General features: G+C 44.6%; 1 protein-coding gene across 3 annotated transcripts in view; it reads right to left on the bottom strand.

The window, feature by feature from the left end:
* LOC119465210 (uncharacterized) overlaps positions 1 to 12,041 on the bottom strand; it is a 59,045-nt gene that overhangs the window by 29,704 nt on the left and 17,300 nt on the right. For 2 of the 3 annotated variants that reach the window (XM_037726005.2, XM_049656675.1), the window contains exon 2: positions 8,820 to 8,914. Coding sequence is in view for 1 of the 3 variants with exons in the window: in XM_037726004.2 (XP_037581932.1) it covers positions 8,824 to 8,885 (62 nt within the window). In the remaining 2 variants the exon portion in view is untranslated. The remainder of the gene's footprint in view (positions 1 to 8,819; positions 8,915 to 12,041) is intronic. The other variant, XM_037726004.2, reaches the window with a different exon arrangement.

The raw sequence follows: 12,041 nt of genomic DNA, 5'->3' as shown, positions 1-12,041 counted from the left end.
TCAGGAGGAATAAGTAAGCTGAGGAAAGCCTGTGTATGTTACCGTAAGCACCAGAATATGAGTTCATTTTTTTCATGAAAATAATGAGCTAAAGTCGCCCCTCGTCTTATACAGCGGCCTTTACCCGAATGTGAGTCGTCTGGTAACCTATGGCAATCTTGCTCAAGTTACAGTAAACTAGATTAGTTGGCCGCTCAACGCCAGTTTTGCGTTTCGGAAGTGTGCGGCATTGGACCGTGCAGACAGGAAAGCTGCTGAAGTGCAACCCACGCAAAATGTCATTTCATAGGCGTAGGGCGGTTGACCCGCAGCTTGTGGACACACTCGCGGACTTCGTGAGTGCTTGTTGTCAGAGACCGTGCATACAATTTGCTGCAAAGCCGTGGAGCTCTCGCGAGAAGCTCTGGACTCGAAGTGGCCAGCGACGAACGGTTGTATTCCGAGGACAGTGCTTATGTAGTCTCCTCCGACAAATGGGACTACAGCTCTGACGGTGGGTGAGCGGTGCAGTTTCGAAAATAAATATGTTTCATCGATTTTTAGTTTTCTTTTTTTTTCCCTCTTTCTCTTTTTCCACCTAAACTTAGGGGGTCAACCTGTATTCCCACTCGACCTATAATCCCGTTTATATGGTAGCTTAAAGGGACGCAAACTGGAGATGGTAAAACTCCCATTGCAGCCCGCCAGACGCGCCAGGACGCACCTTTTTTTTTTATCCAGTGGCTGTGGCACTACCAACAAAAGCCATGCCATGCTACTGTGCTTGTGGAGCATGCTGGTCATGTCGAGGGATAACAGGTAGCCTCACAATGAAGACGAGGTGGAGAAGGCTTCACAGGATGGTTGATGCATAAATTCAGTAGTCGGAGAGAAAAGTCGTGAAAATCATAACGAAACAGGTGATAGAACTAAAAATAGAAAAAGAAGATTATGGCAGCAATAAAGTATTCAGCTGTAGTAAGAAATGAAAGACAGCAGCAACATGACAGATCTCAATATGACATGGAGGGAGTGGAATACTGTGTGTTCTTCTACGCTGACATGGGAACAAAGGAAGGCCTACTTGAGCAGGAAAGAACTGTATGCTCTTGACAAACCTCCCAAATTGGTGCGCAAAAAATATGAAACATGGAAAGTCAGACGGACAAGTAAAACACTGGTGATGAGTCAACATGTTGCAGAATGGTAGACATGAAAGTATACTGATGTAAACTCAAGTGTTGTAAGGCACAGATTTCAGCGGCGGCCGTGTATGCAAAAAACTATTATCATCAGCATTGGCCGGAGCGTCTTCTGGAGAAGCTGGCTTGTTGGCACCCCTCAGTTTGCACTCGTGCTCGTGCTCGGCACGCGCTCATGCCAGTGCTCCCGCATTCGTCGTCATGAGGTTGGCTGATGCAAATGCTTTATAATGACTGGTGCATAGTTATTTCGAGATTCTATTAGGTTGGCCATACACGAGCACTTTATGCTTTAGTTGCCACGCCAAGCAATCAGATAATGAGAATATATTCCAATTCTTGCGGGCAATTCACAGATGCCGGTTCTCTTCGTCGCAAGAAAACTGATACAGCCATAACTGAACCAACACAGCGCGATATAAAAGACAGACACAAGAAAGGGAGAAACAAAGACAAGCGCTACTCACAACTGTTTAATACAATGGAAGGATTGTGCATACATATATATCCTCTTAGAAGCTTTTAACAACGAAGGCCAAGGGCTCGTTTTTACGCATGAACTAGCTGATGCCACAGGCCTGCAGTTTTTAGATTTAAAGCTGACCTTTGGTGTTGGCCACGTCTGCTTGGCGTATCAACCACATGCACTGAAGCAATTACTGCCTTTTGATTCCGCCCATTCTAAAGTGGTGAAGCGAGCAGTAGGCAGTCTGTGCTTGGAATCAGCCCTGCAAAAATCGTGCGAGCACCAAATGCGGTCTAGTTTCTCAAACCAAGTAGGCTGCCTTTTGGCAGCTGGTTTCCCTTTGGCGGTCGTCAACGCTTTAGCAAAGTCTTTGTTGCAAAAAGTAAAGCTTGGAGCACGTAGGGCAAGAGCAGAGGTCCAACGACCGAAGTTGAGGCCGGAGGTAATACCCTATGTGCACAAAGTGTCACACAACCTTAAAAAGGTTGCTAGCCGTCTCGGTATACCTCTTGTTTTTTCTGCGCCCAACAAGCCTTCGAAGCTGTGCTCTCGAGCTTGCTGTGAGAGCAGGCGGGGCTGCCGTACTAGGCACGAGAAGCCCTTTGTGAAGTGCTCCAGAGGGGTTGTCTGCCATCCCCTTGCACCCTTGTGGGCAGTTGTATATCGGCCAAACTGAATGTTGTGTGAACGACCGCTTATGGGAACATGCACAAAAAATAAACAATAAGGAGGATAAGGGCGCGCATTTGGTGGCCCATGTTACCGCATGTGGGTGTAACGCTCGATTTTATGAGACTACCATTTTGGGCAAGAGTGGCAATTCCTCTTCTCGTCTTGCACTGGAGGCCTTCTTTATCAAGCAGAACAGAGATCGGTGTGTAAGTGAGCCATTTATCTCTTTACTTGATGCCGAATTTGACATCTTGCGCAACCGTCTTTAACCCTTTGCGGTCCAAAACTTTTACCCACTTTCCGGCTGTCCCGGTCCGAAACTATTTTGCCAGTATATAGCGCCGCGATGAAAACCACAAACTGTCGACGAAAAACTCATAGCATATTTATTTTTTCTTTTGCATTCTGTAGGCAACTCCTCTACTGATATTTGAGCAGCGTGTGATACCACTTGAAGCATTTTTTTGCGGTGCAGGCCAGGGTTGTTACTGCAGGTTTTGCAGAAAAACACAGTTTACCTCCTGCCTCCGTTTGTTTTTCGATCACTACAATCAAAAACATTCTTTGCTATTTCGGCCTGGGAGCTTGTAGATGAAATGGCTCCTCTCATCTAGCCTTTCCTCGCACTCTTTCTGCGCAGAGGGGCCCCGATTTTTGGCTCTAGCCCTCAGGTCACCCACCAGCTGTTAGAAGAGGTTGCGGCGGTACTGCAGGTGTCGCTGTTCTTTCTCAGCATGATTCTGCATCTGTCTGCGCTTCAAAATAAAGCTATTGACAATGGAAACCTCTAGAAGCTTTCACTAAATGTGCCAGCGTAAAACGCACGCGATGAAAAAGTGGTCATGCTTCTCAGAGAACTACGCGAACGTGCTGTTCCACGCGCAAGTGAGAATGCTCTGGTATCCAGAAGCCGTGCTGAACATTGTGCTGCACCCTAGTGCAAAGAGAAGTAAACTTCAACAAACAAAGTTTACATATCCCTCAAGAGATGGCGCATCGTGTTAATTGCGCGGGAACGTGCTGTTCAGCGCGCAAGTGAGAACACTCTGGTATCCAGAAGCCGTACTGAGTATTGTGCTGCACCCTAGTGCAAAGAGAAGTAAACTTCAACGAACAAAGTTTATTTATCGCTAAAGAGATGGCGCATCTTGTATACACAGAATGCGCGTGTATGGCAGTGAGAAAAACCGTGAAATTTAAAACCCAAACCCCCGTGTCGGGCAGTGCCCGACAGTGGACCGCTACGGCCGTATTGCGTTGTCGGGCAGGGCCCGACACCGGACCGCAAAGGGTTAATGTACACGGGCCTTTCTTATTGTTTGGACTGCGCATGCGAGACAAGAGGATATATATGTTTGCACAATCCTTCCATTGTATTAAGCAGTTGTGAGTAGCGCTTGTTTTTGTTTCTCCCTTTCTTGTGTCTGTCTTTTTTATCGCGCTGTGTTACTTGTTCAGTTATGGAAAACCAACTAGCCCAACAATTAACTATTCAATGATACAGCCAAAATAGATCATGACACACACACACCGCGGCTGATGATGCACGTTGCATGTTAAAGCAGCCAAAAGAAATTTCCGCACACTGTAGTTACCGCTGCACAAAAGGTACACAGTGGTTCTTCAACGACCTTGTATGAACTGACATCATACAAAGCATGCAATGCCAAGACATTCATGCCACGCCTCGCTGGCTCGCACAATCCAGACAGAAGGGAATGCTCGCCATGTGCAGTTTCCTCCTCACCCAATGAAAAGGTCTATACTCAAGTTTCCTCACACTATGCCCTCTTATTTGAAAGACAAGCTACCCTGCATCTGACGGCACCCGTAAAACAGTTGGTATTAGGTCTGTTCGATTCGCCTGCACAACACAAACCAGTTCATGAGGTGCTGCACCCTCCCATTTGTTTCAGCAGTGCAGCAATGCCACCCTCTGAATGGCATCATTCATATCAAAAGATGCAGGGCTGGTGCATGAATTTTCTGCACCCTCCCTATTGATGGCGCCAGCTTGGTGCACACATACAGGTGTGCAGCAGCAGCGCAGCATATGATGCAGCACATGAATGTAAGCACCGCTAAAACCCCGCTTGCTGCTGTGTCTAAGCAATGTTGGGTGTGTTTACACCTAAGAAGCCGACCATACCTGCGGTTCGGTACCTCTCAAACTTATGTGGACGGTGCACATGACATAAAGCCTGCGGCGTGCCTGCACCTATTTATTCATTTCAAGTGTCGCATTGCACCCTCACCGTTGAAGTCAAGCTGCACAATTTCTGGACTTATTGTGCGCCCCGTGAACTGGTTCACAGTAGTGCAGGCGAATTGAGCAGACCTATTTTAGAGACGATGACTGCAACTTGTACATCAAATTGAAGTAGCCAGCCAAGTTTCTCTGTTCGGCCTCACTGAAAACACCCATGTACAGAAAGTAGTTTTCCAAGTGTGAGGTGGTGACACACCAACATGCTTTTGTTGGGAAACTACACCCAACAATCAGAATCTCGCCTTCTTTTGCTTAAACGCTTGATCGCGAGGCCTCACTGGAAATTTCAGTTGTACACTGAAAGTTGTGAAGCTCTGCCTAGAGCATTTTATGACCAGCACTATTCAGTTTGGTCCCTTAATGAAAAATATAATAGTTGCAATGCCACATCGCTATGCTGCCAGGAGGCAAACTTCACTGTCAGCATTAAAACTCTCCTTTGCCTCAACTAGTGTTTGCAAGCAAAATTCCTTCTGTGACTTATTCCATACCAGAGCTGAGGGACTTGTCATGAGCGCCACCTCCTTTAGGGCCGTAGCTCCTCTTAGTCTAACCTTGTCACGTCTTTGTTGTCCGGCGTATCTCCCGGCAGTAAACGGCAGTATCTCCCGTATAAAGTAATAGATGGCGCTGTCTCATAGAAGTACATACAAACTGCAGTTCAGGGACGATATTCTAGATGGCGCTGTACACAATCTGTGTTGTCATCACCATTTCTCGTCTCATTTCCTAGATGGCGTTGGTCCAATAGAATTGTGTGCAATATGGCGCTTGTGTGAATCGACACTAGATGGCGCTGGAAGTGCCGCTGCTCTCCGATTGGCTGCTGCGCGGGCTGCGCGGGGAGCGAGCGCCTCTCATTTCTTGGATCATCGCCGTACGTGTCGGATCGTTGGTGGAGCATGGACGATGCGCAGCGGCGGGCGCGGATGGCCGCTGCGACTCGTGCTCGTCGGCAGGATCCCGCGGTGCGAGCTCGAGAAGCTGCCGCCAAGCGAGCGCGGCGCCTGGCAGATCCCAAGACGGTGCACGCCAATGACGCCGCAGCGAAACGTGCACTGTGAGCAGCGGACCCCGAAAGGCGAGAGCGAGAAGCGGCGGCTAAGAGAGCGCGGACATATCGGACCCCTCCACCAACGATTGGCTCGTTCTGCACATGGCCATCAGATACTCGCTCAGGTGCATCTCCCTAGACCACCTTGCACCTACTACCGTGCGGGGGTCGTGCATAGACATCGTGTTTGCTAACATTCCCCTTAAACCGGTACTCGAACCCTTAGCTGTACACTTCTCCGACCACAAGTGCGTAATATATAAAGGTAACTTGAAATCTGAATAAAAGTTTTCTTCACCGTACCTCACGTGTTTGCATGATGATTTTATCGGGCGAACTTCTCGGAGGATTAACGGTATCACCCATAACCTCCGGAGCTTCGCCCACCTCACCATCATTCACCTCGTGGATATGCTGTGATTTTTTTCTTGCTGTGTGGCACCCTTCCAGACAGTTCTGCACATTCTGCATTATACGATTCACCAAAGTCACATGCCACAATTGGCGAAATGGCAGGCAGTGCATCTGATGAGGCATTTATTTGTGTGAGCTTGATTATCCGACAGAAAGCGGAGCTACTTCGAGAGGACGAGCACCAGGGCTTTTGTTTAAAATTTCAGCTGTTTTTGCATCATGCAGCGGGTTTAATACGTTGCATACAAAATTGACAGTGTGTGACCTACACAACGCGCTTGTCTATTTGCAATTCCCAAGCATGGTGAGCGGCCTTTTGAGTGTCTAATTCCAATTTATCAGAAGTGGTTAAAAAATGGAAGCCTCCGACTGGAACCAGTGTTTCGACAAGTCACTTTGTCAAAACGTTTGCCCAAGCTGGAGGCTTCCCTTCCTCGACCATTGCTGATTATTTCAAGCCTCCATCTCCTTCTGAACATCTTTCTCGTTTTTATTCCAATGTAGAAGCGCAAGAATAGAATGTCACAAAATTGCAACAACTCCCTTGAAAAGGGTAAAGGTTACATGATGCATGCATAAAACAGATAGTGGAATAAGAAGTCAGACATGGAGAGAAGTGCGTGAGCACAGAGGTAGCAGGACGGTCATGCGCCTAACACAAAATCTACATGCAATGCGAGTATTCTTATGACGAGCAAGATAACTGTATAAGATGACACATTTTTAAAAACCTTATAATTTCATAAAAGATTTGTTCTTCAGACAACAAAACAAACAAACAATAATATATATGCACCATTGCTAACTCAAAGTTCTAGTACTTGCAGCAAAAGATCAGAAATGGCACATATATGTATACATACATGTAACATAATGTATATCTTGGTAATTTGATGTTACAATGCATAAAATGTTTGTACCATGCTGTAACAAGGTGAGGTAACACATTTTCGCGAGACTGCTCAGTTAATACTTATGATGAGATGAATGAGACCTTTTTTCTTGTATTTGCCTGGGCATTGGGCGCATGCATGAGTTGTGAGAGAGACATCTAGGACTTTCACTTCTCGAAATCTGCCTTTCCCTAGGTACTGCCGAGGACATGCTTTGCTATGTTTTTCCCTAGCCGAGCTGCATTGTGCAACAGCGGATAAATACTCAGGAAAGAGCTCACTCTCCATTCATGTTTCGTGGTGTCGTGCCAAAGCTCTGCGTTCATGACTGCAAGGTCTTCGGTTCAAATTGCGTGTTCATCTTTTCTTTTTTTTATTTCTGCTTCATTATATCATTTCCCCCTTTGCCTTCTGCAGCAGATTTTCTTTTTTCATATGTTTAACCAAAGGGACTGACACATAGGGTCCCTGCCGAGGAGAGCAAAGCGACTTGGCGCGGTGGGGGAGGGGCATCTTAAGTAGATGCCGCTTTAGCGGCTGCAGACCAATGAATAATGACATGTTGTTAGCATGATTTCGTGTTATTGCAAAATATCCATTTGTAATTTATATGGCTGGGCAGAGCATACGCAGAGTGGGCCCATAAGGCCTGTACTGTCAAGATCACCTCCTGGCGCTGGCAACTCTGGCAATGACAGGGCCGCTTAAGGCACTCTGCAAAGTGGCAAACCTTATGTTACGAGTGCCCCAGAGACACGGGCCACCACTGATGAAAAACAACTGCCACTTGGCTATTAAGGACTTTGTATCGCCCGCGATGAGCCTGTTTGGATGGAAGTTTACGTGGCAGTTTAACGGAGCAAAGAATGTCGTCCTTCGTAGTGCCTACGTTATTGCACATTAGAAGCAAGAGTCTCCACCAAGAAGTCTCCAGATCTCTCTCTGAGGACTTTCTGGCTCTGGCAAATATGAGAAACAAGCTCTCGTATGAGATAGTACAGTGCTAACAAGATGCACCCACGCAAACGAAAATTGCCCGCTCTTTTGCACTCACCAGCAGAGGATATTAAATAAAAGACTTCATGTGCACTCATCGCATACAACACATAAGCAAATATTTGTGTCACTCTGGTCATATACAAACATCTGTTGGAACTTGTGATTACCCTGCATGTTTAAAAATCACACCTGACCAAAAGTGTATATACACAATTTACCTCTTAACCTTTTGCAGTCATAAGGGTTTGCCCCCCTTCCGGTCATTATGGTCAGGAACTATTTCACATGCCTTGAACGCATTGCACAAGGTGCTCTCAAGTGAAGAAAACACATAGTAGAGAAATATTTCAGAAAAATTTTCTTTCCTAACACCTTGTAGAGTGTACACAGTTTCCAGCTAGCATCCCATACTGAGTAATCATCACATGAACTATTTTCCTTAAGTTCGGCATCACTTCTTCAATGCTCTCATTTGCGAAAATTTGCCGGTCGACCGAAGGTGAGATGTATTCTTTGTTAGAACTAAAATTATCTTGAGATTCACGAAGATCATGAGAGTACTTTCCATTAAAAGCATGGTGATAAATTAATCTCATCCTCGATGCTCTAATCCACAAAAAAGCACTGACAAAGTTGAAGGTTAACTCCTTAAAGTGTGTCACTTAAAACTGATGTCCTCATATTCAGATGCTGCAAAGTGCAATTATCAGTAGCTGGAAAAGTTTCCAAAATGTGCCGCAACGCACAAAGAAAAAAGAACAGTGCACGCAAGCATGTGCTCATAATGCATTTCCTGATACCTGACTGCAAAGGATCAGTAACAAATATTTGTTGCACTAGCTTTCCAAAACTAACGAAAGATATAACGTACTTACGATGCGGGTGGAACGTCACAGGCCAACACCAAATTCTCAATGATGCTCGAAGGTTCACCCATGGATACCGTGAGCAGATCTGCTTGAGTCACTGTGAAAAAAGCAGCAAAGTGAATGTGCACTGCGTTGATGCTGTCTGGCCACCCAGAGCACAATTTAGTTCACTGCAAGCAATTGGCCAATTGAGGCACAGTTACCACAGGAAGTTTTCCCTTTTGAAGGAATACTGACAGAAAATTTGTCTCTCGTCTTTATTGCTTTATTGGATAGCCGTAACACAGTAATTACTATGGAACCTGAATTCTCCGAAAAAGCAACAAATAATTTTGCCACCTTTTATAATGAGACCATTTCAAAATGCGCCCAAAGAGCTGCACAGCTTCAGATGTGAAAACAGTAAAAGTTCTCAAAACTTGGTGGTTAAGCCTTTGTTTCCTTTAAAATGCAATTAATAATTCTTTACTGATAAACAATAACCAGACCCAAACATACATTGTCAAAAACAGACATCATGAACTGGTTTGGAAACTTCAGGCCAATGCCGCCAGCCATTCTTTATTTTATTGCGACAGCAGTTAAAAACTCACAATTGAGTTTGCTGTGTCTGCCTCTCCATCTTTTCCATTATGCCTTTGCCATTGTCACCATTAAGTTGTTACCAAGGCCAACTCCTCATTGTTAGCTGCACCCTTGCCACATGGTGAAGAAAAGCAAAACATTGCCTCCACTCACCACTGCAGACCAAATACATGTGGCAATCTGGAGTTGGGACCCCCACGTGGACATTGAGGCAATGCCAGAATGTGGATTCTGCTACAACAGCAGACCTTGTTTTTATTTGAGTTTAACAAGGAAAATTGTACAACATAAATCTAGCACAGCTACACGAACGCTTGCATGTGCCATTTTTGATGAAAAGTTTAACATTGTTATCGATGCGTTTTAGTGACTTTAACAGCTAACTGACAAGTCCTTGGTTATAAACAAGAACTACCCAAAATATTAAAAACGAGATCAATTGATACATCCATGCAAAAAAAGAGCGAAGGATAGGGAGTGATGCAGTCCTCTGGGTCAATGAACATGATAACAGCTTTCAATGAAAACATGGACATCACAGAAAACAATTTAGGTCAGAACCATATGACAAAAATTACAGATCAACATCTAATAAATTTGACAAAGCAAATTGTGTTTCTGCATCCTGGCAAGCTTTCCATTGTGTACCAGACAACCATTAAATACACATAAACTTTATCACTTATGAGGCTGTGAAGAGACTTTCAGAGACTTTCAAAGAATCCTGGGATTCATCGCCCTAACTTACAAATTAACTGTTACAAGAAATAGGGGGCATCTTTCCACTTGGTTCATCCAATTCTAACCCACATCTAGGCGCTGATATCAGCATCATTATTGTTTGGCACACAGTTCTCACCACAAGCTTTCATTTTTTAAAATAAACATTACTTTGACCTTATGCATCAGAAATGTCACACAACAAGTTGTATCACTTTTAATGCCACTCAAAACAGAGCATGTACATGTGCCCACATGAAACGTTTCATGTTCCTCAGGCCTCTTGCAACTGCACTCTTTCATCCTTCTTTGTGGGTGTCCAAAACATTCCTATTAAGTTTGTGAGGGAGCACTCAGTTATTATTGCTTCACAGAGTTCCTCAAATGCAACCAGCGTTAGGATTATTGAGAAAATTGCAGTGAAATGCGTTTTTCCCCGTACAAGGACATGCTATTCACAGTGTCAATCATGTTGGTATCGTGGCTGAGTGGTCGAGACAATGCTATATTCCAAGCTACAGAGCCAAAGTTAAAGTCCAGTGGGCATCATATAAAATGATTTCTTTATGTATTCAACAACCAATGGGTTGTCTTAGATGGTCATGTAACCAGCTTGCCATTAAAAATGCCTCAATTACTCCAAATGAAGTAACAAGCACAATTAGAGGCCCTATACCAAACCTCTAACTCTATGTCGGTGGAGAAGTTCAAACCAACAACATGTTTGGCTTTGAATTCAGCTTCTGTGAGAGGTCAAGATCTCACATACTTGTCTCACAGTATAAAATCATCAACATCGGCCTATATTTATGTCCACTGCAGGACAAAGGCCTCTCCCTGTGATCTCCAATTACCCCGGTCTTGTGCTGGCTGATTCCAACTTGCGCCTGCAAATTTCCTAACGTCATCACCCCACCCAATATTCTGTCGCCCTCAACCACGCTTCCCTTCTCTTGGTACCCATTCTGTAACTCTAATGGACCACCGCTTATCCATCCTATGCATTACATGGCCTGCCCCCAGCTCCATTTTTTTCTCTAATTTCAATCAGAAATGTGTAGCATGGATTAGTGAATAAATATTCGTACATTCCTTTGTGTATTCTGCAAATAGCTGTAAGCCTCAATTAGCTTTACTTCAAATTACCGCCACTTGAAATTAACCAGTGAAAAATGGCCTAATTTTGAGAAGCACTTGAAGGAACAAGTGGTGCTGGTTTAAGCTAAACTACACTGTCAGGTCCTCGTGTTACTGCCGAGCATTTCTGTGAAGAAATGAAAAATTAGATATACCATGAGCTACTCGTCATAAGGAAACATGTTTTAATGGGTTAAAATCAAAGTAAATGCAGCAGTCACAAGTAGCAGGCATAGTGACATGCTCGTTGCACTACTGCAGGTATGGTATCCTAAATGCATTCTTATGTGCTATGTTTAGGCGTTTTATGATTTTATTAGCGACATGCTATTTATGCTTTTTTTATTAGTCCCTCAATATGCAAAGTCTAGATCCGCGCATGAAAAACATGCAAAGGGCTGGTCTGAGCTCTTTTGGCTGGCACTGTAGTGTTGCCCTTGAGAAATAAATTGTCGTCTAGGAAATAAGCTCTTTGAATAAGTTTGCACGAATGAAGACGTAAAATGTATTTGAGATGACCGTCATAAGTACACGAGCACAGGGAACGACAGCAAACAAATGGAAACACTGCAGAAGGCGCCCGGACAACGCCCGAATGGCAGCAGACAGGCGCGAGTCCATGCCCTGACGTCACGCAGCGCCCCTGTAGGTCGTTCTCGGGGCTAACAGCTGACATACACACAACATAGATTACATAAAAAAAGTAGACAGTGTCTTCTCTAATTTCTTTGTTTGCAACACTTGTTCTGCTTCGAAATCCTTAATGATGGACATTGACATTC

This window comes from Dermacentor silvarum, chromosome 9 (genome assembly GCF_013339745.2).
Source record: "Dermacentor silvarum isolate Dsil-2018 chromosome 9, BIME_Dsil_1.4, whole genome shotgun sequence".
NCBI lineage: Eukaryota > Metazoa > Arthropoda > Arachnida > Ixodida > Ixodidae > Dermacentor > Dermacentor silvarum.
The sequence above is the reverse complement of the archived record's forward strand: the minus strand, read 5'-3'. Positions and strand labels throughout refer to the sequence as shown.